At 39.1% G+C, this 27,761-nt stretch overlaps 1 protein-coding gene across 4 annotated transcripts in view; it reads right to left on the bottom strand.

Annotated features, from left to right (window-relative positions):
• Positions 1–1,001: 1,001 nt before the first annotated feature.
• NMRK1 (nicotinamide riboside kinase 1) overlaps positions 1,002–27,761 on the bottom strand; it is a 32,848-nt gene continuing 6,088 nt past the window's right edge. For 3 of the 4 annotated variants that reach the window (XM_027105670.1, XM_027105671.1, XM_027105672.1), the window contains 8 exons: positions 20,965–21,018; positions 16,505–16,595; positions 16,161–16,209; positions 9,043–9,190; positions 8,893–8,964; positions 8,167–8,273; positions 5,831–5,914; positions 1,002–1,609 (listed from right to left, as the gene is read on the bottom strand). In XM_027105670.1, coding sequence (XP_026961471.1) covers positions 1,590–1,609; positions 5,831–5,914; positions 8,167–8,273; positions 8,893–8,964; positions 9,043–9,190; positions 16,161–16,209; positions 16,505–16,595; positions 20,965–20,993 — 600 coding nt within the window. In that variant the 5' untranslated portion in view covers positions 20,994–21,018 and the 3' untranslated portion in view covers positions 1,002–1,589. The remainder of the gene's footprint in view (positions 1,610–5,830; positions 5,915–8,166; positions 8,274–8,892; positions 8,965–9,042; positions 9,191–16,160; positions 16,210–16,504; positions 16,596–20,964; positions 21,019–27,761) is intronic. The other variant, XM_027105673.1, reaches the window with a different exon arrangement.

Here is a 27,761-nt window from a genome sequence, read left to right as displayed (position 1 = left end):
CTGGAGAGACAGCCACTAAATGAGTGATTCTGTAAGCAGCAGTATAACTACAATTGTGATTAACGCTTTGAAGGAAAAGTAGAACTTTGAGAGCACCTATGAGGGCGGGGCAAGGAGGAGGGAATCCTCTGAGAAGCAGCATCTTCTGAAGGAGGAGGAGTTAGCAGACTAATTGGAGGGAAGGGTTGCAGAAGTTTGCTCTAAGTATCGGGAGCAGCACATGGGCCCACTGTGAAGAAGGAAGGGTCCTGGTAAGTTTGAGGAGAGGAGGTCCCAATGGCTGAACAGCAGTGGGTTGAGTGACTGGAAATGAGGGTAGAGGGGCACTCATAAGCTAGATCAGGGAATGTCTTGGGGGCCATATGAAGGATTGTGAACTTTATCCTTACTCTCCACTAAACCCACACTAAGCACTGTTGATATGCCCTTCTTATAAAGAGGAAGTATAGACTTTAAATGGTTTGATCAAAGACATATAGCTATTAAAAGGATGAACTTAATTTGAGCCCAGATTTTTTTTTTTTCAGTGTGTGTGACCAAAAAACCCCCTAGTCATGGGTGAGTGTAAGCTAGTTACAAATTTCTAAGTTCTGAGTGCTGATCAGATGAGTCTGTAGAGAATGTTTAAAGTTAATGTAAGAATATATTTTATATTTGTAAGGACTGAGAGGGTGTGAGCAATCTATCTATTATTAATAAATAACAAGTTGATCACTAATTTAACTTCCAGCATTGAATGAGGCCTCAAAGAAATGATACGATTATACAGATCTCCCGTTGTGTTTTTCAATGAAAGCTCCCCTGTATTACATATCACTGAAGTAACTGTAACTTATTTCTGCTATTTTAGACCAACGGTTTGACAAAAACAAAATAAAACATGCACATAAAAACCTTATTTGTAACAAAGTCTCAACATAAGTGACACAAATGATTCAGTGGTTTCAGACGCATATAAAAAAAACAGTAACAGCGGCAACAAGGACAAAACACAAAAAAGATACTGTTGGCAAATTGTTGATTTATTCAATATGATTACCAATATGACTACTCCTGGTAATCCCTTTATTTGCAGGAGGTGGGCATTGGTATGGGATGGTAACCAATATTTTTAAAAAATTAAAAATAAAGAAATATCAAGAGTACATTGTATGTGAGGTAAATATTTTATAATTCTTGATATGATACACGTAACACATATAGATACATACACACAAACACACACATCAATAGATTACATATATACTGGATTGTGATCTATATCTTATTCCTTACTCCGGGTCCCATTCAGAAGAGTTTGACAATCACTGGTCTAGAGAAACTGACTCACTCTTTGTGAGCTATGCTGTGTCTTGTACTTCCTGGAGTGAGAACAAAGTTAAAGTAAATTCCTGTCCATTGTCATGGATAACTACTCACTTTTCCATGTGTTAAGGAAATCATGTGTGATAGAACAAACAGAGAAACAAATAAACAAAACAACAGGCTGTCATCATACCAAAGTACACATTGTATCTTGGTTAAGGTTCTTGCATAGCTTCCTTTGAATGTCCTAATTCACTCCAGGAAGGATTCAGTGCATTCCAACTCTACGCTGTCACTTGCAGACCTGGGGAATAATGATAAATAGAAAAGAAATTAATGGAGAATTCCAATAGTCATTTTATTAAATCTTCACACTAACATCTAAGGATGTTAAGATTACAGGGATTGTGGGGCAAGAAATGCTGGTTTTCTGTAAAGAACTAAATAGAGTCCAAGTCTCATTCATTTAATCCTTGTGTTAAATTTAAGCCTATTTTCAGCTATCAGATATCCAATATCATCTGCAATTGATATAATAATCCTTGACTTCAAAGAATGAAATAATTTGAGAACTAGAAGAAAAACACAAAAGGTGGCTGGTACAGTAGAATTCTTGTTTTGGAATGTTATCCTTGGTTTGAGGAAAGAAGTATTCTGACCTTCAATCTTTATTTTTTTAATATTTTTTATTTATTTAAAGTAAGGAAGTCTTGCTGAATACTTAGTGACTTCGGCTTAGAAACTCAGTGATAAGCCTACCGCATTCTTATTACATATCTCATGCTGGAAAAGCACACCTATTTTAGGATACTATTTAATCTTTGAAGCATGTAAAATATAAAAATGATGATACTCTTTGACCAAGCAAGTGCTACTTCTGAAAAATTTTAATTCAAGAAGAAGAAAACCAGTAATTTGTGCAGATATTTTTACCGCATGTTATTTGTCAATGTAAAAAGCTTTCTAACAACACAAAATATCCAACAATTGGGAAATGGTTCAATAATTTTGTTAATTTGGATATTATACTATATAATTATACTACTATTACTTTGTAACTGGAAACTATTTTAAATTCAATATAGAAAAATATCCCAAATTCATTTTATTAAATTTTTATTTTACAATGTTTGTTCCTTTGATTTGACATCTTTCTTCTGTAGTAAGATGTCACTGTCAGGTCTTATAATTTACTTTTAACGAGCAAAACAGAACTCAGCCTTGAATCCTTCAACTGGGAGAACTATTCAGTCTTATTCAGTTTCATTACATAATGGACTCTATAAAGCTTATTAAATATTAAATACTAATTTAAAAACAAAAGTAAGCATGGCAATTAACTATGTAAACCATGTAACCATATGAAAGACTGATGGGAATAGCAAAAACATGGGATATGTACTTATCAAAATGTTAACAGTGATGATTGGTGGGAATATAGGTGATTATTTTCTCCCTAAAAGATTAAAAATTTAAAAAAATTATTATGTTTTTATAATGAGATGAAAATAAACATTTTATTTAAAGGGAGTTTGAATGTCCTGGTAGCTAGGGCTGCCTTGTCATAGGGAGAATAGGTAATGATTAGATTTTGCCTCAAAGTCTGGATTTAAATAAGGATTAAACATATAACTTTATAAACTTACTCTCCTGGGTTATTTGTTTCATTAATAATTAAATTCAGTCTTTGTTGTTTGCCTTTCATTATTATTACTTAATCACAATTATGATTCTATATGCTTAGAATAGAAAATTAGTTAAACAGTTTATGAGATGCTATCAGAAGCTGGAGGTGTAGTCGACTGAAACATTGGAAAGGTCTCCTGGCTAGCTCAGACCCGTACTGAGGGTTAAACCAGGCTATGCTGAGGATCCCTCCAGGCTGGCTTTGGCAGGTGCTGTGGTTGAAAGAACTGGGAAATGTGATGTGTCATAAATAATGCAGTAACTTATTTATGCAACTGGAAAAAATGAACATAGATCTTGGAGGTAGGAAAAGCTGATCTTCTTTGGATTTTACGTCTTTTCTAACATTTTGCTATTATTTTTTTTTTCTTTTTAAGCTTTATGCAATATCTTGAACACAAGGAAGATAGCCTTACAAAGGAATACTTCCTTACAAGCCTCTAGGATGTAGGCAAGGAAAGAGGAGGGTGTCACACACATAGAAATGTACTTTGCTGTGGGCTTTCAGCCCTCATCAAAACATGCCAGCTATTCTTGGGCCTTGGACCAGATAGCACAAGCTGGTACTTGGTATGGAATTAGGTGCAATTTGCCTGAGCTACACGATCAAGGCTCCTTCATTTTTTTATAAATAAATAAATAAATAAATTTATTTAGTTGCGGCGAGTGGGGGCTACTCTTCGTTGCGGTGCGCGGGCTTCTTATTGCGGTGGCTTCTTTTGTCGCGCAGCACGGGCCCTAGGCGCGCGGTCTTCAGCAGTTGTGGCACGAGGGCTCTAGAGTGCAGGCTCACTTGCGGCTCAGGGGCTTAGTTGAGGCTCACGGGCTTAGTTGCTCCGCGGCATGTGGGATCTTCCCAGAAAGGGGATCGAACCCACGACCCCTGCACTGGCAGGCGGATTCTTAACCACTGTGCTACCAGGGAAGTCCCGAGGCTCCTTTACTTTTATCAGCAGGTGGATCATAAAGGCAAACTTCAGTGTGTGACTTGGTCATTAAAGGAAAATTGGACCCAAGCATTAGCCATTATTGAGAGGATGGAAAGGTACAGATGTCCAACTGCTGAAACACCCAATAAGTATCTTATCAAGGTCAGCAAGGAAGCCAATAACTCTCAGAGAAGTGGCTCTGGCTCAGGTGCTATCGTTTACAAAGGCTGAGCCCCTGTCTTCACCCTACACTCTGTATCCACTTATGCTGGTGCCTGAGCTTCATCATGGGAGGCCTATCAGAGTAACAGATGGCAGGGGTGAGCAGGCATACCTGAGCAGGCAAGGATTTTTTTTTTTTTTTTAAACATCTTTATTGGAGTATAATTGCTTTACAATGGTGTGTTAGTTTTTGCTCTATAACAAAGTGAATCAGCTCCTGGCAAGGATTTTAAGTTCCACTTAAAGGAAGAAATTTTAATATGGTCCTGAAATTTCTTTAAATAGGTTCATGTCTACAGGAAGGGCTGATCCTGAAATTGGGAATGTGTCAGGATCAATGAGCTGCCTGGCTGGGCTTAGACTGCTAGTCAGATAGGAATTTACTGAGGGCATAGGAAATCTAATTCTTATTGAGAGATTTTGAGATTTGGACTGGGGGATTTGTTTCTCACCAAAAGAGCATGTAATATTCTTCACTGCCAAACTGGCTCATACGTCATCTCTTGAGCCAGCTGATGACTGCATTTTGTATGTTAGCCATGAAAACCCTTTTAGTTCAAACAGTTCCAATGAAACAGCTAGATCTATAGTTTTGTTTTCCCAGCACACTTTGTCATCTTTCTTCTTCTGGTTTCTACCTCCTGTCCTGCTTCCCCTTGGGGAATTTCTCCCCTTAAGTCAGGAGGTCTTAGGAGAGGTACTCAATTACAAGATGAGTACATGATCCAGTCCTAGCCAATCAGAATAAACCATCTCCTCAGGCACAGTGACTGGTTTAGCAAAAGTCATGTGACCCAAGCAGGACCAATCAAAATCTTTCCTGGGACTTTTCCACTGGGCTAAAATGGAAAACTGCTTTAAAAAATGTTCAAAATAAAGAATTTTAAACATATGCAAAACGAGTGAGAATAATATATAGACCCCCTGTACTCAACCCCCAGCTTCAACATTTATCAACTCATAGACAATCTTGAAAAAGAATAAACTGTCTTTTTACTGGGGCTGTTGGACCTAGGAGGATGGTGTGGCCAAAAGACATCATATCTGTCAGTGGAGACAGACTGACTTCAAAATATACCCAAACAGAAAATGAAATTGAGGCAAAACCATGAGGACCCCATATGAGCTCCTTAATACAGCTGAGCCTGAAGCCACTGCCACTCCTGTACTTTATTTCTGCTTAAGCCAGATTTAGGAGGATTTCTGTCACTTGCAAAATGTATTGCCTGATATGAAAACCTTGAAGAAACACTCAGTAAGTAATTAAAAAAAATTTTTGTTTATTTTGGGAATAGAATTTATGAAAAATCTTTAGGAGGAATAAATGAGAAAGGGAACTTTATACATATTAAAAGAAGATCACCAGCATTTTAACTTCACTAGACTCAAAGGATAATTTCAGTCCCATTGAAATAACAGCCATCTACTAAAAATTTTAAACTAAATAACATAAATATCATTAAGAGATATAACAAAGGGTGAATATTTGCACCCTTAAAAAAAACCTCACAAAGTAATCAAGTCCCTAGACCCATTCAGAGTGTCTGATTCTGTACTATCTTCAAAGCAATGCATGAATAGATACAATCACTCCTACATTAGCTGTCTGGTATACCATTCTTGGGTATGTAATGAACTATTTCTCCTGGCTGCTCCTTCACAATCCACTTTGATTGGACAATACTTACAATTTTGCTTTGCTAGTTCTTGCATTAGGTCTTCATACACTTGTGAAAAGTGGTCCTCTTCAGATTTTGTTCCATCTAGGTAAACTGAGAAGGGGGAAAAGAGAGCAGTTTAAATGCTAACAGGCTTATTAATACAGGATGCTTACTCTGGCACTTGGCATCTCTTGAGAACACCAATAGGTTTAATCAAAGAACCCAGGAACATAACTTAAAAAGAAATTAATAGCCATTAAAGAGAGAAGTATATCACAGCCAGGTACAACGGGTAAGAAATTTTGATTTATTGCAGAGAAAATTCAAACTAGCTGATGTGAAAATTTAAAAAGAAAGAAACAGAGTTAAGTGGCACTGTGCATATGGTACTTTAGGAGCACTGAAGAGGTCCCTTCTCAAAACAATCATTTATGGAATTCCCCGGCAGTCCACTGGTTAGGACTCCAGGTTCAATCCTGGTCCGGGAACTAAGCTCCCACAAGCTGCACAGCATGGCAAAAAAAAAAAAAAAAGAAAGAAAGAAAGAAAAAGAAACCACTTAAGGGAGTAGTTCTTGAGCTTACTTATACATCAGGATCACATGTGAGGCTTCTTAAACCATGCAGGGGGTCTGAGTTCACATGTGTACTGAATCTGAATTCTCCAGGCCCATGAGATATATATTTTTAACAAAACTGGCATAGTCAGTTTGGGATAAAAAGCAGAAGTTATGTAGGTTAAAGGAAAGAAAGGGTCTTCTAGTCAGAAAACTGCAGAGGTTAGGGAGGTAGGAAGAACTTTGCCTGTTAAGGAAAAGATGCTCAGTTTGGAAAGGCTAGAATGTGGGGAGGCAGGAACAGTATAGAGATGAGATTTTAGAGCTGTGCCTTAGTCTTTAGTGGCCTTGAGGTCTGGCTGTTTGGATTTTATACTGAAGGGCTGGAGACTCTCTGAAGGTATTTAAGCAAGGTAGGAGCATGGTTGGATTTGCATTTTAGATGGAGAGAGAGAGGGGTAGTAAGAAGACATCCCTGCAACCAATGGTCCATGTTGGGAGTGGTGTGGCCAGAATGTCATGAGAGGCTCTGTGGATGGGGAAGAGGGGTTGAACTGGACTGAAGAAGGGATCATAACAGCTGCCAGATCATGGGGAGGCCCTGTGTGCTTTCTGTAGCTACCAAAGAGGCCACGAGGCTTCTCACAATATGCGCAACTCCCTTTATTCTGAAAAGATACGTCAGTTTTGATTGCTCTACCCCATCCAAAACCCTTCTCTCTCCAGCCTCCTGCATCTTCTCCATGTGGTACTCTATATCCCAAGGATCTGTTCTTGGCCCAGGTCCATAGATCCAGATATTTATTTCTAAATCACTGCTTTAAGTCCCTCAGGCATCTCAACTTCATTATGTGCGAAACAGACTCGCATTCCTCCTTACAAATCTGCGACTCCTTCACTTTTTCCTGTTTTCTGAAATAATGCCTGCCAATTCCTGAGCTGTTGTCCTTGCCACCTCAGTGGCCTGGACCCTCCATGTCTATCCTATCACGCAGTTCTTCTGAGTACATATGTCCAATATCGCACCCTCTACATCTACCCTTCACATAGCCAGAGGGATCTTACTAAAACAAAAATTTTATATCTACCATATCCTTGTATAAAGCCTCTCTGTACAGGGCTTCCCACTTTCCTTAGGATAATGACCTAAGTCCTTAACTGATCTATGGCCTTGCAGGGTTTGGACCCTTCCTGTATCAGCAACATCACCTCTTGCCTTGGCTTTCTCTACCACAATCTTCCTTCTGGTGCCCCTTGGTCTTTTCATGTACCATACCCACCATCTGGGGTGACCTTCTATCTCCCCAAGTTACCTCCCTTTGTCCAGTTATATCTATCATCTGGTTTAAATATGGCTTCCTCAAGGAAGCCTTCCCGGATTGCTGAGACTTGGGCAGTCCCCCTGAAGCTCAGTGTCCCAGTACTCAGCACAGCTAAAAAGGATAATCTTGTGCGTCATCCATTTAACATCCATTTTCCTGATAGAATGCTGGTTCATAAGAGTAGAGACTGAGTCTGCCTTATTTCCCTTGATATCACCAGGGTAGTGCCTTGTACATGGAAGGCATTCAATCAATATTTGCTGAATGAATGACCATCTAGAAGTTGACAAACTTTCACAAGAGCCATAGAGAAACAGAAGGCAGGAGAGCCAGTGTGGAAAAGGGGGAGCCCAGAGCGTTCTAGCTTAAAGTGTCCTTTTATAATCTAATACATGAGAAAAATGCCTTCTAAAGTCCTTTCTTTTGTGTACTTTGAGGCAATGACAAGTAAAAAGGCTTCCGCGGAGGGAAAAAAAGGCACTTACCGATTTCCCATGAGATGTTCTCCATTTCTTTTCTGTGCTTTAGATACATGGGCCACACGTGGCCCTCAAAGTACCCTGGGGTGTCTGGAGGCTCGTAGATCCTTGTACTATCAAAATACGTAGGAAACTTTACGTTGACATAAACACAATTGATAAAGTAAAATAATGGTCAGGACAACGGGGAAATCACTGAGACTGTCTAAACAGGATTACGACTACACTTTTTAGACTCAATGCCAGTTACAAAGACAACACCCAATGGATTTAGTCCCCTGATCTAAAAAATGAACTCTAATTCACTACCATTCATAATTATTTTCCCCCCTCTAGTGATTTATAAAAGAATTGAGAGACAAATGTTAATGTAAATAATGATAGAGATACTGATATGTTGTCGTAAGCTTTAAACTAATCGGTGTTCTCTGTGGCTGTAGCAGAATACAGGCCCCCTAATTTAAAACCATAATCAACATGGGATGGCTTCATATGAAGATTTAGGAAAGATGAGCCAAAGAGCTTGTACAACAGCCTTTTCTTAGAAAAGTAATTTGCATTACTCCATGTGGGTGACCAATTATGGAAAAAGGTCTTGCTCTTTGTATGAAGAATTGAGGCTTCTCTTGCTTGAAAAATGACATATACACATTGCTCAATAATGCTGTTTCCTTGTTTTTCCTAAAGTTTGTCTTTTGAATTACAATCCACAAAGGCAATTTCAAAACTTACCTCCTCCTCCTCTTACATTCTTCATACGGAATGGTCAGAAAATAGCTTCTATTCCATATAGTGTCGAGGGGCCTAAATTAACAGCATATTTAGTGCACAGTTTTTTTTTCCCATTCATTCAGAGTCAATATTAGAGTGGGGAATGCTTACTTATAATTATAGAGAAGGAAACCTTCGATAATTAAGATGGGAATTTCCTCAATGTTTCCCCTGTCTCTTGATGCCAGAGGGTGTGCTGCGCTTTCCATCCAGCGGGAAATGGCGGACATCATTTCCTCCATGTTAAGTGCTTCAAGCACTTCAAACAAACACAAAAATATGAAATCAATACAACAAAAGTTTTACGCTGTGGTTTTTTATGATGAGTACAGCCAGTGGTCTATAAATATATAAAATAACACTATTTTATTTACCCTTCAAAACACCTAATTAGGGACTTTCCTGGTGGTCCAGTGGTTAAGAATCTGCCTTCCAATGTAGGGGACACGGGTTCGATCCCTGGTCTGGGAACTAAGATCCCACATGCTGCGGGGCAACTGAGTCTGAGCGCTCTAGAGCCTGCGTGCCACAACCAGAGAGCTCACGTGCCGCAACTACTGAGTCCACGTGCTCTAACTAGAGAGGAGCCCACATGCCACAACTAGAGAGAAGCCCACGCACCACAATGCAGAGCCTGTACACCGCAACTAAGAGCCTGTGCACCGCAGCTAAGACTAAAAAAACACCAAATTAACAAATGTTTTAGACAAAAAATATAAACTCTAATATTGATAAAGTGGTATGCTTGATATATTTTCATTCTGGAAAATTTTATTTATCTATTTATTTATTTTTGGCTGCATTGGGTCTTTGTTGCTGCACGTGGGCTTTCACTAGCTGCTGCGAGCAGGGACTACTCTGTTGTGGTGCGAGGGCGTCTCATCGCAGTGGCTTCTGTTGTTGCGGAGCACGGGCTCTAGGCGTGCAGGCTTCAGTAGTTGTGGCTCTTGGGCTCTAGAGCGCAGGCTCAGTAGTTGTGGCGCACAGGCTTAGTTGCTCCGCAGCATGTGGGATCTTCCTGGACCAGGGCTCAAACCTGCGTCCCCTGCATTGGCAGGCAGATTCTTAACCGCTGCACCACCAGGAAACTCCTGGAAAATTTTAAACATATACAAAAGTAGAGCATAGAGTACAATGAACTCCCATGTCCCCATTACCAGCTTTGACAATTATAAACTCATTGCTTTATTTATAACTTCTATTCCCCCTTGACTACATAAAAGTTTAACATTTTTGGATAACAAAATATTTATAAATTAGTTTGAAAGATATGACACACTGGTGAAAATACCTGCAATGTATTTGGCAAAGAATGGATATCTTTAATATATAAAGAGCTCTTACAGATAAATAAGAGGAGGAAAATCATTAAAAGAATTTACAAAGGATACAAGTATGTCACATTCAAATTCTAAAATGTGCATACTTTTAGAGTTTACAGTTGTTAATGCTAGAAAAGTACCCTATAACAGTGATTCTCAAACCATGTTATCTACACTAGCAGCATCAGCATCAACTGAGAACTTATTAGAAATGCAAATTCTCAGCCCCACTCCACAATGACTGAACTGAGCCATCTGTTCTTAAAGGTTTTTTAGTGGAAGTTTTTAAAATTATGAATTAATTCATTTAAAAGATATAGAGCTATTAAGATTTTCTCTTTTTTTCTGGTTTTTTTTTGGTTAATTTGCATTTGGTAAGACTGTCAATTTCATTTAAGTTTTCAAATTTATTTGCATAAAATTCTTCATAATATCCTCATCTTTTTAATGTTTGCAGGATTTGTAGTGATATTAACCTTTTTGGTTTTGATATATGTAATTTGTGCCTTCTCTATTTTTTTTATTGATCAGTCTTATTTAATTTTTTTGAGGATCACTCAGATTCTTCAACTTGTAGGTTTATGTCTTATGCCAAATTTGAGATGTTTTACATCATTACTTATTTGAATACTTTTTCAGCACCACTCCTCCTCTCCTTCTGAGCTTCCAATGATATAAATGTTAGATCTTTCATTATTGTCCCACATTTCTGTTCATTTTTTTTTTTGCCTGCTTTGTGTCTTCATTGCTGCATGCGGGCTTTCTCTGGTTGCGGCAAGTGGGGGCTACTATTCATTGTGGTACACAGGATTCTTATTGTGGTAGCTTCTCTTTTTGCAGAGCACAGGCTCTAGGTGCATGGGCTTCAGTAGTTGCAGCATGCAGGCTCAGTAGTTGCAGCATGCAGGCCCTAGAGCACGTGAGCTTCAGTAGTTGTGGCACATGCGCTCAGTAGCTGCAGTGTGAGGGTTCTAGGGCATGTGGGCTTCAGTAGTTGTGACGTGTGGGCTCAACAGTTGTGGCTCGCAGGCTCTAGAGAGCAGGCTCAGTAGTTGTAGTGCACGGACTTAGCTGCTCCACGGCATGTGGGACCTTCCCGAACCAAGGATTGAACCCTTGTAACCTGCACTGGCAGGTGGATTCTTAACCACTGCACCACCAGGGAAGTCCCTCTGTTCATTTCTTTTCAGTCTACTTTCTCTTGCTTGTTCAGATTGAATAATTTCTATTGTTCTGTCTTGAAGTTCACTGATTCTTTCCTTTGTCATATTTATACTGCTGTTACACCCATCCAGTGAGTTTTAAAATTTCAATTATTGTATCAGTTTTCAGTTCTAAAATTTCTATTTGGTTCTTTTTCACATTTTCTCTTTCTTTGTTAAGGCTTTCTAATTTTTCACTTGATTCAAGAATGGTCACAGGGCTTCCCTGGTGGCGCAGTGGTTGAGAGTCCACCTGCCGATGCATGGGACACGGGTTCGTGACCTCATCTGGGAAGATCCCACATGCCGCGGAGCGGCTGGGCCTGTGAGCCATGGCTGCTGAGCCTGTGCGTCCAGAGCCTGTGCTCCGCAATGGGAGAGGCCACAACAGTGAGAGGCCCGCGTACCAGGAAAAAAAAAAAAAAAAAAAAGAATGGTCACAAATGCTCACTGAAGCCTTTTTATGAATACTGCTTTAAAGTCCTTGTCAGAATTCCAGCATCCGTGTCCTTACAGTGTTAGTGTCTAATTGTCTTTTCTCATTCAAGTTGAAAGTTGCCTGGTTCTTAATATGACAAATGATTTTTAGTCTCATCCTGGAAATTTTGGGTATCATGCTATGAGGCTCTGGATCCTATTTAATCTTTTTTTTTGCAGGCAGTGTCCCTGTTTAGGTGTAGTGTGCAAGTCCAGGTGGGGTGGATGTTCAGCTGCCTGCTGGGCCTCACCAATACTGAGGTGGGGGGTGACTGTGGGGGGAAAAGAGGAAAGCATGCGGGTGTGGCTTCATTACACCTCAGTGAGGATAGAAGTTCAGCTCTCAAGTGGGTCCTGCTGACAGTAGTTGACACTGCCTGGTTAAGGAAAGTGGAGTGCCAACTAGCACCACCTCACACTGCCTTATTCGGTCTCTTTGCTGCCAGGTAGGTGTGGAAGTTCAGCTCCGTTTGGCACCACTGATATGATCCCTATGACGATGTGGAAAGCCAACTCACCATACCTTGCTGGTGCTGATGGGTCCAAAAGTCTAGCCCTCCACTAGGCCCTGCTAACACCATGAGGGGAAGTTGGTTTTTCCTTTTGTTTGCCTACAGTAAGGTGGATATTAACAAATTAATTTTCTATTCTGTTAGGCCACCCTTTTTCTAGTCCTTTGACTATAGGGAACAGGTTTCTTGGGAATTTTGGGTTGTACCTATTGATGGTTCCATGTTGTACACTTCTCCATCACCAGTCACTCCCTTCCAGATATATGAGAGACAGACAAAAAACAAAAATCAAACAGGAAACTCATAGCTATGTCATTCCTCAAGATCCAAAGCCCCCAGTCAGTCTTCTCTCTTTCAGAGTTTTTCCTTTTTGTTGTATTCCATCCGTGGTTTTTAGTTATAAGAGGGAGGAATAGCAAGGAATGGAGCCAAGCCATCTTGGCTGGAACCAGAAGTACCATCAGTTTTAATGTATTTCCACTATCATTCAGTTAAAAATATTTTCTAATTTTCATTGTGATTTATTCTGTGACTCATGGGATATACAGAAGTGTTTTGCTTCAGATCAAATGTGATGATGTCTGGAATTTGCTTCAAAATAATATAGAAGGAGCAGGAGGGTGAGGGTATGGATGAAATATAATTGGCCAAGAGTTCATCATTTTAAAAGCAGGATGGTGAATTCATGAGAGTTCATTATACTTTTCCACCTTTCTTTGTACATGTTTAAAATTTTGCATAAGAAAAAGTTTTTAAGAATCAGACAAAAGGTACTGATTAATTTTCAAACACTTGGGAATTTACTATTTACTCTTTTGCTATTGATTTCTAATTCAGTTCTCTGTGATTAGAAGATATCTCTATATTACTTCAATACCTTGAAATGTATTAGGACTTGTTCCATGTCCTTGTGTATGCCTTCCATTTTGGTTAATGTTCCATGCATTCTTGCAGAAAAAAATGTGTATTCTGCTGTTGTTGGGTACATGTTCTATATATGTTAGTTTGGTCAAGTTTGTTGTGTTGTTCAAATCTGTTAGACTCATAATTTTTGTCAGTTTGTTCCATAAGTTACTGAGAAAATTGTATTAAAGTCTCCCACAATACTTATAGATTTGTCTATTTGTCCTCTTAGTTTTGTCAGTTTTTGCTTAATGTATTTTGAGGTCATTATTATTAAGTGCATACAAATTTTAGATTTTTTATATTCCAGTTGAATTGATTCATTGAGCTCTCTTTATCTCTAGTAATACTCTTTGCCTTAAATTTTACTTTGTCTGATATTAGTACAGTTATACTAATTTTCTTTCAGTAGGTATTTGCATGGTATACCTTTTTCTAGCCTTTTACTATTTACTTTTCTATATCCTAATGTTTAAATATATCTCTTATAAGGAGCTTATAGTTGGCTTTTTAAAAAAATCCAGTCTGACAACTTTTGAGTATTTCATTTTAGTTAATTTAACTTAATATAGCTACTGATATGTTTGATTTAAGCTATCATTTTACTATCATCTTCTATTTTTCCACCATCCTTTGATATTTTAGTTCTGTTTTTTACTTCTTTTGCGTTTATCAGCTGTATTTTAATGATTCTACCTACTTATAAATGTGATAGCTATATATTTTATTACTATTGTTATGATTTTTAAAAATATTTATTTCATTTATTTGCGGCAGGAGTGCTCCTTAGTTGCGGCAGGTGAGCTCCTTAGTTGTGGTGTGCAAACTCTTAGTTGAGGCATGCATGTGGGATCTATTTCCCTGAGCAGGGAACGAACCCGGGCCCCCTGTGTTGGAAGTGCGGGGTCTTAACCACTGTGCCACCAGGGAAGTACTGATAGCTATATACTTTAAAATTACTGTTTTGGGGCTTCCCTGGTGGCGCAGTGGTTGAGAGTCCGCCTGCCGATGCAGGGGACATGGGTTCGTGCCCCGGTCCGGGAAGATCCCACATGCCACGGAGCGGCTGGGCCCGTGAGCCATGGCCGCTGAGCCTGTGCGTCCGGAGCCTGTGCTCCGCAACGGGAGAGGCCACAACAGTGAGAGGCCCACGTACCACAAACAAACAAACAAACAAACAAACAAACAAACAAACAAAAATTACTGTTTTGGTAGTTATCACAAAGATTTCAACATTACCTTGACTTACCTTAAATTTGTACATTTCCCTAAAAGTTCAGATTTCTCCTTAAGACAGATTCCTGGAAGTGGGACACCTGAACACATGGCATGAATATTTTACTGTCTTTAGGACATGTGCTCAACCTCCTTTCCAGAAAAGGTTTTTGTTTTATTTGGCCTATGCCATTACTAATTATTAATCTTTGAAAAATCTGTTTATTAGGTAAGTGAGAAAAAAATAAGTTATAATTCTTTGACTACTTTTCTTTTTCAAATTTAAAAAAAAATTTGGCCACACTGTGCAGTATGCGAGATCTTAGTTCCCCAACCAGGGATCGAACCTGGGCGCTGGCAGTGAAAGCACCAAGTCCTAATCACTGGACCGCCAGAGAATTTCCTTGACTACTTTTTTTTTTGCTGTTACGCGGGCCTCTCACCGTTGTGGCCTCTCCCGCCGCGGAGCACAGGCTCTGGATGCGCAGGCTCAGCGGCCATGGCTCACGGGCCCAGCCGCTCTGCAGCACGTGGGATCCTCCCGGACCGGGGCACGAACCCGTGTCCCCTGCATCGGCAGGCGGACTCTCAACCACTGCGCCACCAGGGAAGCCCCCCCTTGACTACTTTTGAGATTGACTTTTTATTGTACATTCATTAATCATATAACCTTTTGCTTCTGTGAATAATTATTCACATCATTGGACATTTTTCAATTGGGATATTAGTGTTTTTCTTATCAGTTTGTAAGAACTTATTTAGATTAGGAATAATTATTCGTCAATTGTTGAAAACCGTTTTTCCTTGTTTAACTCTTACTTTGTAATAATCTTCTTTAATAACGTTTAGAAAAGGGGAAGAGAAGAAAAAAATATCCTAGCTGCAGCTCAAGACACAGAATAGATAGCCAGTCAAGGATTTTGCCTCTTTTAAAACTATCATGTTTCTGTAAGAACTGATTACACAACTTTTTTCCTCCAAGGTTATCAAAGTTAAAAATAAAGAACAAATTTTATGGCTCTTTAAGAGAGCTCTCTCTATTGCTAGTTTGCATAAGCACTCAATGATCATCTTGTTAATTATAAATGTTGATAAGACCATTAAATACAGTTTACTAGTATGACATTCCTTTGCAGGTCTCTATAGATGTTTTTCTGATGGACTTTACTCCGCTGGCTTCAAAGCAGTGTTAGACTGGGCAAGAGGGTAAAGTGAATCCATCTAAAAAATATTCACTATTCTTTCTGAGCAGTGAAAAGACTCAGTACCTTGGTCACTGAGAAAGTAAGCTCAGAAGATAAAGAGCCCTAAAGTTCGCTACAAGCAAGAGGAGTAGACTAACAGAGACCCACCTTACCCCACCTTCAAAAGAAAAATTTATTTTCCAATGTTTTCAGTTTTAACTATAAAAGTGGGGAAAATGTTTCATTTATTTAAATAGCTGAACATAAATCAGAAACCCTTACAAAAGCATGCTTAAAGTACAGCAACATAATTTAAACTTATTTTGAGACTCTCTTCAGAGATAGCAAAGTTATTTGGGTTTGAAAAAGGAAACAAACATTATTGCATAATGTTTTGTAAGCTCATCTACTTACCATCATACTGAAGAAATCCATTTTCATCTGTCTCTATCTCAGACTCTGGCTGGAAAAATAATAAAGTACCCATAAAAACTGTGCAGTGCAGAAATAATGCAATCATAGAATGAAGAGTTGATAAACCTTTATTTTAACAAATGCTTTGGATGGTGAGGATAAATAAAATCAAAGATTAGCTCCCATAAGTGTGCCATCTAGTGGAGAACTAACACTACTGCATTGAGCCTCCCTTCACTACAAAAGCACAATCACTCAGCAAATGCTTTTGGATGTAATTCAATTAACTTTGCTACTATGACTTCTTTTGGTTAAATAAATTATCTGAGAAGTTTTATAGATACCTTAAAGAAATTATCCTGAGATATGATACTGCAGTTTGGAAGGCGTTTCTGCAAATTCTTAGCCAGTGTTGTCTTCCCACCATTTGTCACACTGAACAACAACAAAAAAAGAAAACAAAGTAAGAAAATACCAAGAAGGAAGATGCATTAAAAGAACATAAAACATTTTAAATTGATCTTAGAAAAAGGATATTTAAAACAATATGTAATATCTAAGAAAAAAATTTCTTTCATAGATAGGACTTTGTTGGCAAAAATCATAGGCTCAAGCAGGTCTGATGCAACAAATGACAAGAAATAAGCTGGAAAGGATGGAGCAGAAAGGTAACTAATATTGGGCAAGTGAACTGCGTAATACTAAGACTTAATTACAGCTATTGCATTGGAAGAAAAAGAATTTTTTGTCTATGCTGAAACATTCACAAGGTTCACATGCCACACAGAGAATATGAGTAGCACATTTTAGTGCAAGTATATAAAACTGCAAGTGGTCACTGTGATTTTGTTTCAATGCACAGTGAAGAAAAATGGAGGAGTGGCTTATTACAAGCCCACCTATCATGACTTTTCACCTCCTTTGGAATGCCTCCTTTTCCCCAATCTCTCTCCACTTTGGCGCTGGTTGGGAGGTCCATTGTAGCTTATCACATCCTGTCAGTTACTTGTCCCCTCTGGCTGGACTGTGACATCAAGGAGAATGGGGACCCTGACCAACTCCTCTGTGTATGTATCCAGTTTTCCAGTACCCAGAACCATGCATAGCTGGGGGGGAAGCACTTCTCCACTCAGTCACTCAGAGTTTTTTTTTAAAACCTGGGACTTATGTACTTCCGAAGAGTCTATGGACAGATTCAGGATCTTTGTGAACTTGAAAGATATTATATCTTTATTTTCAATAAATTCTAACAGAATTTTGGCATTTCCTTTAATTAAAATATAAGTCACAAGCAACAGTATTATTAATAGTACCTGTGGCTTTTTCATCAACAGAAATCACAGACAGGTATTTTCATATCATGTTGCACTTGGGGCAGACATCTTGAAGTATCATTGACACTCTATTACTTGAAATTTACAGCAGCTTTTAGACTCACCACAGGACACTGTTATTTAGTGAGTTAACAAAGAAGCATGTGTATCATAATGCTACAAATTTTCTTTTAAAAATATTTTTATAACTATATTATCATAACTGGTTTCCTTTGTATTTCTGTATTTTATTTTGTGCATTTAAAACCACTACTCAGAGAAAGCAAGACTTCATCATACCACCAAATGTCTACAGCACAAAAAACTTCTGACTGCACATGAATTGTGCTTATTCCGAGGTAAGATGAATTGCAGTATGTTTATAATCTAGAAAGGGGAAAGGAACTAATACTTATTCATCAAAATTGTTTATTGGATATAATTCAATTATTAGCCAAATATCTTACACCTACAAAGTATTAACAGAAGAAACTTGATTCACACTTTTTTTGTTTTTTTTTTTCTGTTTAATCTTAGATCACACAATTGGGTAGGATATGGGCAATCTCCTTAAAAATGGAAAAGTGGGTGGGTATTACCCTATGCATTGAGAAAATACTGTTATGAGAATTTTTTCCCCCTTTACTGAAAATGTCTATAATCCATGTTGAATGCCCATAGTTCGATTATTGAATTTTGGTTTAAAATACATAGTAAACAGGGAAAACTTTATTACAGTATGAGCAACCTGGCTAGAAAATGTATCATTTTCTAGACTTACCTCTTTAGTTAAGATCATGCAATTGAACCAACAGTAATTAGATCCCTTCTCACTGACTTAGCTAGAGCCAATGAGAAATAAGCAACCCATTTTTGTAGACTTGATAGAGATGGACCAGCTAGAAGGCAGTCCAGGTCAGAAAGATGAGGGAGGGGGAAAAGCATGTAACAAGTCTGAGACTAGGACCTGTAATTAGACTGTCACCATTCAGGTCAGGTGACACCTTAAGACTCAACCCTTCTCCTTCAGCATGCTCATACCCACCATGCACCAGCAGGCTCACAGCTTCATGCATGTGCTCTCCAACCCTGGGGCCAGAGTGTCCAGACAGGAGCATGTTCTATCCTAGAGTCTAGGGAAGGAAATGGGGGACTCCTTGGGCCCACTTGCTCCTTTGTTCATAACACCCAAATAAATGCACAACTCCTAGTCCATTTGTTTTTTATGTGACAGGTGAAGAGAGGTCACTGTATTTGGAACATGGCATTTGGGAAGGGAGAAGTTAAAAAGGCTGTCTGTAATTACTCCAACAAGTGGAGAACCCATTCTGCAATCCATTTGCCCAAGGTAGATAATAATTTTCCCATTGTCCAGTTGAGGAAACTAAGGGTTGAAAAGCTGTATTCTCATAAAACTTGCTCAAGGTAACAACTAGCAAGTAATGGAGATGAGATACAAAGTCCAACTCTAACACCCATGGAGTTTACATTTTTTAACATTAAGGAACTTTGCGAGAATCTGATGAAAGTTATAAAATCTTTCCCCAGAAAAATGAACATCTTCACACATGCATTAAGTTTTCAGGAGGTTCATGGATGCCACTTGAATCCTCTAGAACCTTTACTATTCCTTGCAGTCTCAACTGAATATTTCGTTCATAGGGCAGCAAGTGGTAAGTACATGGGAGAGATACAGCACAGTGAGTTTGGAGGAAGGAAGGCAGGAACTGCAGCTGAGTGTGGCAGGGGCTTTGCAGAAGCAGCAGCACTAAAATGAAATCCTGACACTTGCTGAGGAAGAGACAATGAAGAGAGGCTTTCTTAGGAAGTTATGCATAGAACCAAATGCACGTGGCACGAAAGCATGACACAGGTTTCTAGACAGAGGGCATTATACTGGAATACTGAGATGAGGGGAGTTTATTCACACACGTGCAGAATAGAAGTCGGATTGGATTCTGTAGTGGACCTGGTAGTGGCCTCCCCAGGTTCCACCCCTGTTTCCAAGGTCTGGTTGGGATTGACCCTGCTCTCAACTCCAGAGCAAGGGCCCCAATGGCCTAAACCAATCAAGGCAATCCCCTCGCTTTTGCCACAGTAACTGTGGCTATGTGACCCAGGTGGTCCTGTCAAAGACCCTTGACCTAGGGGAAGCAAAGCACTTTTTCCCCCCTAGTGACAGGCTAAGGAGAAGCATGAGGTCCCAGGAGCTGCTAGTAGTCCCCTGAGACCAAAAAATGCAGCCAACTTTAGGATGAATCCAAAAGGAGGGAGACACAGAGAAGAGGCAGAGAGAAACGGAGTCTTTGGTGACACCACTAAGCTCCTGTATCAAATCTTTCCTGTACCCTGCCTATCTACCCACCCCGAAGCTAATACATTTTATTATTTTTGGATGGTCTTCATATATCAGGAAATTTAGACTGCATTTTAAATAACTGGGAACCACTGAATATTGTTCATCAGGTGAGAGAAAATTTAAAAATTCTGTATGAAGATTAAACTGGCACAGGTATGCAGGGAAGATTGAGAGGAGGAGATTGGAATTAGGGAATGAGGGCTTGAATTAGGATGGTGGCAGTGAGTGTGGAAAGGAAAGGAGGGATGAGAAGCAACGCAGAGAAAAACTGAACTTGGTTCTGATTAGATGGGAGCAAGTCAAGGCAGAGTTCTGGCATTTAACTCATTCAATGTTACTTCTAATTGATTAATTAGAAGTAATTAATCTAATTAGTCTAATTAATTAGATTAATTGTAGTTATGTAATGCAATAATACATTGATCTCCCCCAAATTATAAACCTTTAATTTCAATAGTCTTAAATATTTTATTAACTAGACTACACATAATGTGAAAGGACTCAGAAGAAAGACGAACATAATACACTAGCAAAACAAAAAAACAAATAATGTCCTTTTAAGTTGCTGTTGTCTTATTTGATTGCCCACTTCTTGGTACCATGGGTAGGGTGACCATAAAATTTAGGACACTTCTGAGACGGAGAGGGGTGAATGATTAATAATCATGCCAGGGAAATAAGGACTACCTCAAGATGAAAAGTATGGGGAAAAGGGGTAGAGGTGAGGTGATTCCTTATTCCACATGTCCAAAGCTGGGCATAACTGGCAAGAAATGATAGATTTTCTCCTATGTCACACTGGAGGAGCAGCCGTATGGAGAACGATAAATCACCCTGAACCAACGTAGCATTAGATCAGGCCTTGCCTCTGGTGTCAGCTTTAGAAAACAAACAGTAAAGCAGGTAAACTTTGTGTACCGACTCCCCTGTTTCTGTTTATAGGAAACTCTCCCATCTCCTGTTGGCATTTACATAGCCAGTGCTCCACTGTTTTAAATTCAAGTGTCCTGTTCTCTTTTCTGGGACTCAGGAATCCTTCTCACTGCTTCTCCTTCCCCCACCACATCCACATGGAAACACCCTTTGGACATCCTGAGTATCTCAATCAGCTGTTTGTAGCAAAATTACTCACCCACCGATTCCAATGACAAATGTTTTCATAATTAGCTTTGAAAATCACGTCTTCCTAAAATTAAAAGAAAAAAAATCGAAAGCACATCACTTAGCTGTCTAAAGAGATAAGAGTCCTAACTTACAAGGGCCAGCTGAGGGGGAAGGATGTCAGTGATCTTTGGGTTACCCCCCTAGGATTACCCACATTCTGTGGGAAAGTTTCACACTCTACTGGCTTCTCTCTGCCACAGTCCCCTGCTACGTGCCAACAGCTGGAAGTGCTCAGGGCCTGTAAGCAGGTCAGGTGAACTAAAGGGGCCCCCACGGCCAAGCATACATACTTGAGGGTCTGTTTTCAAGGGCATGGAAGAGTTGCTGAGCCACAAGGCACACTACAGAGTTTCATGCTCCCCTCAGGCAGGTGGCCTGTCACCTGCATGACTCAGTCACCCAGGGATGACCCATTACCCCCAAGGCAGGGAAGTGGCAGAGATGGCCTCTCTCTCCTTCTGAAATGAGGAGACAGTCACTGCTGGCCAGAGGCAAGAGGAAGTGAATTCCCTTTAAGTATGCTATTTCCTCACCCTAGGGCCGGGGTAGACAAACTTTCAGAAATGAGCCAGTTAGTAAATCTTTGAGGCTTTACGGGCCAAGAGACAAAATCAAGATTATGATGTAGGTACTTATACAATAAGAGAGAAAACACTTCCACAAACTTTCTGAGGGAGGTCAAAACATAATAATTGAGTACAATTTTTTTTTTCCTCGTAATTCACGTCTACAAATGAAAATAGAATTCCTTTTCTATTGGGATAACATTTCCCTTATTGGATATCAGAGTGAGTGTCTCCTATTACAAAAAGGGACTGCAGGTGTTCAGGCAGAAGGCCAGGTTTTATTTTTTTAATTTTTTTATTGAAAAAAATTTCTTTTAATATTTATTTATTTATTATGTGGTTGCACCAGGTCTTAGTTGTGGAATGCGGACTTCTTAGTTGCGGCATGCACATGAGATCTAGTTCCCTGACCAGGGAATGAACTCAGGCCCACTGCATTGGCAGTGCAGAGTCTTTTTTTTTTTTTTTTTAACATCTTTATTGGAATATAATTGCTTTATGATGGTGTGTTAGTTTCTGCTTTATAATAAAGTGAATCAGCTTTACATATACATATATCTCCATATCTCCTCCCTCTTCCATCTCCCTCCCACCCTCCCTATCCCACCCCTCTAGGTGGTCACAAAGCACCAAGCTGACCTCCCTGTGCTATGCAGCTGCTTCCCACTAGCTAGCTATTTTACATTTGGTAGTGTATATATGTCCATGACACTCTCTCACTTCATCCCAGCTTACCCTTCCCCCTCCCTGTGTCTTCAAGTTCATTCTCTACGTCTGCGTCTTTATTCCTGTCCTGCCCACAGCTTCTTCAGAACCATTTCTTTTTTTAAGATTCCATTTATATGTGTTAGCATACGGTATTTGTTTTTCTCTTTCTGACTTACTTCACTCTGTATGACAGAATCTAGGTCCATCTACTTCACTACAAATAACTTAATTTCGTTTCTTTTTATGGCTGAGTAATATTCCATTGTATATATGTGTCACATCTTCTTTATCCATTCATCTGTCGATGGACACTTAGGTTGCTTCCATGTCCTGGCTATTGTAAATGGAGCTGCAATGAACATTGTGGTACATGACTCGTTTTGAATTATGGTTTTCTCAGGGTATATGCCCAGTAGTGGGATTGCTGGGTCGTATGGTATAGTTCTATTTTTAGTTTTTAAGGAACCTCCATACTGTGGCTGTGTCAATTTACATTCCCACCAACAGTGCAGGAGGGTTCCCTTTTCTCCACACCCTCTCCAGCATTTATTCTTTGTAGATTTTATTTATTTATTTTTCGGCTGCGTTGGGTCTTTGTTGCTGTGCGTGGGCGTTCTCTAGTTGCGACTAGGGGGGCTACTCTTTGTTGTGGTGTGCAGGCTTCTCCTGTTGCAGAGTACGGGCTCTAGGCACGCGGGCTCAGTAGTTCTGGCACACGGCCTTAGTTGCAGCATGTGGGATCTTCCCGGAGGAGGGCTAGAACCCAAGTCCCCTGCGTCGGCAGGTGGATTCTAGCAGTTGAATTCTTAACCACTGCGCCACCAGGGAAGCCCCTGTTTGTAGATTTTTTGATGATGGCCATTCTGACTGGTGTGAGGTGATATCTCGTTGTAGTTTTGATTTGCATTTCTATAATGATTAGTGATGTTGAGCATCCTTTCATGTGTTTGTTGGCAATTTGTGTATCTTCTTTGGAGAAATGTCTGTTTAGGTCTTCTGCCCACTTTTGGATTGGGTTGTATGTTTATTTGATAATGAGCTGCATGAGCTGCTTGTAAATTTTGGAGATTAATCCTTTGTCAGTTGCTTCATTTGCAAATATTTTCTCCCATTCTGAGAGCTGTCTTTTCGTCTTGTTTACAGTTTCCTTTGCTGTGCAAAAGCTTTTAAGTTTCATTAGGTCCCATTTGTTTATTTTAGTTTTTATTTCCATTTCTCTAGGAGGTGGATCAAAAAGGATCTTGCTGTCATTTATATCATAGAGGGCTCTGCCTATGTTTTCCTCTAAGAGTTTTATAGTGTCTGGCCTTACATTTAGGTCTTTAATCCATTTTGAGTTTATTTTTGTGTATGGTGTTAGGGAGCATTCTAGCTTCATTTTTTTACATGTAGCTGTCCAGTTTTCCCAGCACCACTTACTGAAGAGGGTATCTTTTCTCCATTGTATATTCTTGCCTCCTTTATCAAAGATAAGGTGACTATATGTGCGTGGGTTTAGCTCTGAGCTTTCTATCCTGTTCCATTGATCTATATTTCTGTTTTTCTGCCAGTACCATACTGTCTTGATTACTGTAGCTCTGTAGTATAGTCCGAGGTCTGGGAATCTGATTCCTCCAGCTCCACTTTTCTTTCTCAAGATTGCTTTGGCTATTTGGGGTCTTTTGTGTTTCCATACAAATTGTGAAAGTTTTTGTTCAAGTTCTGCGAAAAATGCCAGTGGTAGTTTGATAGGGATTCCACTGAACCAGCAGATTGCTGTGGGTAGTATAGTCATTTTCACAATATTGATTCTTCCAATCCAAGAATATGGTATATCTCCCCATCTGCTTGTATCATCTTTAATTACTTTCATCAGTGTCTTATTGTTTTCTGTATACAGGTCTTTTGTCTCCTTAGGTAGGTTTATTCCTAGGTATTTTATTCTTTTTGTTGCAATGGTAAATGGGAGTGTTTCCTTAATTTCTCTTTCAGATTTTTCATCATTAGTATATAGGAATACAAGAGATTTCTGCACAGGGCTTCCCTGGTGGCACAGTGGTTGAGAGTCCACCTGCTGATGCAGGGGACACAGGTTCGTGCCCCGGTACGGGAAGATCCCACATGCCGCGGAGCGGATAGGCCCGTGAGCCATGGCCGCTAGGCCTGCGTGTCCGGAGCTCGTGCTCCGCAACGGTAGAGGCCACATCAGTGAGAGGCCTGCATACCACCAAAAAAAAAAAAAAAAAAGAGAGATTTCTGTGCAATAATTTTGTATCCTGCTACTTTACCAGATTCGTTGATTAGCTCTAGTAGTTTTCCCGTAGCATCTTTAGGATTCTCTATGTATAGTATCATGTCATCTGCAAACAGTGACAGCTTTACTTCTTTACTGATTCGGATTCGTTTTATTTCTTTTTCTTCTCTGATTGTTGTGGCTAAAACTTCCAAAATTATGTTGAATAATAGTGGTGAGAGTGGGCAACCTTGTCTTGCTCTTGATCTTAGTGGAAATGGTTTCAGTTTTTCACCACTGAGGACGATGTTGGCTGTGGGTTTGTCATATATGGCTTTTATTATGTTGAAGTAAGTTCCCTCTATGCCTACTTTTTAGAGGGTTTTTATCATAAATGGGTGTTGAATTTTGTCAAAAACTTTTGCTGCACCTATTGAGATGATCATATGGTTTTTATTCTTCAGTTTGTTAATATGGTTTATCACATTGATTGATTTGCATATACTGAAGACTCCTTGCATTCCTGGGATAGACCCCACTTGATCATGGTGTATGATCCTTTTAATGTGCTGTTGGATTCTGTTTGCTAGTATTTTGTTGAGGATTTTGGGATCTATGTTCATCAGTGATATTGGCCTGTAGTTTTCTTTCTTTGTGACATCTTTGTCTGGTGTTGGTATCAGGGTGATGGTGGGCTTGTAGAATGAGTTTGGCAGTGATCCTCCTTCTGGGATATTTTGGAAGAGTTTGAGAAGGATAGGTGTTGGCTCTTCTCTAAATGTTTGATAGAATCTGTCTGTGAAGCCATCTGGTCCTGGGCTTTTGTTTGCTGGAAGATTTTTAATCACAGTCTCAATTTCAGTGCTTGTGATTGGTCTGTTTATATTTTCTATTTCTTCCTGGTTCACTGTTGGAAGGTTGTGCTTTTCTAAGAATTTGTCCATTTCTTACAGGTTGTCCATTTTATTGGCATAGAGTTGCTTATCGTAATCTCTCATGATCCTTTGTATTTCTGCAGTGTCAGTTGCTACTTCTCCTTTTTCATTTCTAATTCTATTGATTTGAGTCTTCTCCCTTTTCTTCTTGATGAGTCTGGCTAATGGTTTATCTGTTTTGCTTATCATCTCAAAGAATCATCTTTTAGTTTTATTGATCTTTGCTATTGTTTCCTTCATTTCTTTTTCATTTATTTCTGATCTGATCTTTATGATTCCTTTCCTTCTGCTAACTTTGGGGGTTTTTGTTCTTTCTCTAACTGCTTTAGGTGTAAGGTTATGTTGTTTATTTGAGATGTTCCTTGCTTGTTGAGGTAGGATTGTATTGCTCTAAACTTCCCTCTTAGAAGTGCTTTTGCTGTATCCCATAGGTTTTGGGTCATCGTGTTTTCATTGTCATTTGTTTCTAGGTATTTTTTGATTTCCTCTTTGATTTCTTCAGTGATCTCTTGGTTATTTACTAGTGTATTGTTTAGCCTCCATGTGCTTGTATTTTTTACAGATTTTTTCCTGTAATTGATATCTAGTCTCATAGCATTGTGGTTGATAAGATTTCAATTTTCTTAAATTTACCAAGGCTTGATTTGTGACCCAAGATATGATCTATCCTGGAGAATGGTCCATCAGCACTTGAGAAGAAAGTGTATTCTGTTGTTTTTGGATTGAATGTCCTATAAATATCAATTAACTGCATGTTGTTTAATGTATCATTTAAAGCTTGTGTTTCCTTATTGATTTTCAGTTTGGATGATCTGTCCATTGGTGAAAGTGGGGCGTTAAATTCCCCTACGGTGATTGTGTTATTGTCGATTTCCCCTTTTATGGCTGTTAGCATTTGCCTTATGTATTGAGGTGCTCCTATGTTGGGTGCATAAATATTTATAATTGTTATACCTTCTTCCTGGGTTGATCCCTTGATCATTACGTAGTCTCCTTCTTTGTCACTTGCAATAGTCTTTATTTTAAAGTCTGTTTTGTCTGATATGAGAATTGCTACTCCAGCTTTCTTTTGATTTCCATTTGCATGGAATATCTTTTTCCATCCCCTCAGTTTCAGTCTGTATGTGTCCCTAGGTCTGAAGTGGGTCTCTTGTAGACAGCATATATGCAGGTCTTGTTTTTGTATCCATTCAGCCAGTCTGTGTCTTTTGGTTGGACCATTTAATCCATTTACATTTAAGGTAGTTATTGATATGTATGTTCCTATTACCATTTTCTTAATTGTTTTGTGTTTGTTATTGTAGGTCTTTTCCTTCTCTTGTGTTTCGTACCTTAAGAAGTTCCTTTAGCATTTGTTGTAAAGCTGGCTTGGTGGTGCTGAATTCTCTTAGGTTATGCTTGTCTGTAAAGGTTTTAATTTCTCCGTCAAATCTGAATGAGATCATTGCTGGGTAGAGTAATTTTGGTGGTAGTTTCTTCCCTTTCATCACTTTAAATATGTCTGCCACTCCCTTCTGGCCTACAGAGTTTCTGCTGAAAGATCAGCTGTTAATCTTAAGGGGATTCCCTTGTATGTTATTTGTTTTTCCCCTGCTGCTTTTAATATTTTTGCTTTGTATTTAATTTTTGATAATTTGATTAATATGTGTCTTGGCATGTTTCTCCTTGGATTTATCCTGTATGGGACTGCTTCCTTTCACATATTAGGGAAGTTTTCAACTATAATCTCTTCAAATATTTTCTCAGTCCCTTTCTTTTCCTCTTCTTCTTCTGGGACCCCTATAATTTGAATGTTGGTGCGTTTAATATTGTCCCAGAGGTCTCTGATACTGTCCTCAATTCTTTTCATTCTTTTTTCTTTATTCTGCTCTGTGGTAGTTATTTCCACTGTTTTATCTTCCAGGTCACTTATCTGTTCTTCTGCCTCAGTTATTCTGCTATTGATTCCTTCTAGAGAATTTTAAATTTCATTTATTGTTTTGTTCATCATTGTTTGCTCTGTAGTTCTTCTAGGTCCCTGTTAAACGTTTCTTGTATTTTCTCCATTCTATTTCCAGGATTTTAGATCATCTTAACTATCATTACTCTGAATTCTTTTTCAGGTAGACTGCCTATTTCCTGTTCATTTGTTTCGTCCTGTGGGTTTTTACCTTGCTCCTTCATCTGCTGTGTGTTTCTCTGTCTTCTCATTTTGCGTAACTTACTGTGTTTGGGGTCTCTTTTTCTCAGGCTGCAGGTTCATAGTTCCTGTTGTTTTTGGTGTCTGTCCCCAGTGGCTAAAGTTGGTTCAGTGGGTTGTGTAGGTTTCCTGGTGGAGGGGACTAGTGCCTGTGTTCTGGTGGAT

This window comes from Aethalodelphis obliquidens, unplaced genomic scaffold, assembly GCF_003676395.1.
Source record: "Aethalodelphis obliquidens isolate GAN/ISIS:26980383/991018 unplaced genomic scaffold, ASM367639v1 scaffold7, whole genome shotgun sequence".
Lineage (NCBI taxonomy): Eukaryota > Metazoa > Chordata > Mammalia > Artiodactyla > Delphinidae > Aethalodelphis > Aethalodelphis obliquidens.
The sequence above is the reverse complement of the archived record's forward strand: the minus strand, read 5'-3'. Positions and strand labels throughout refer to the sequence as shown.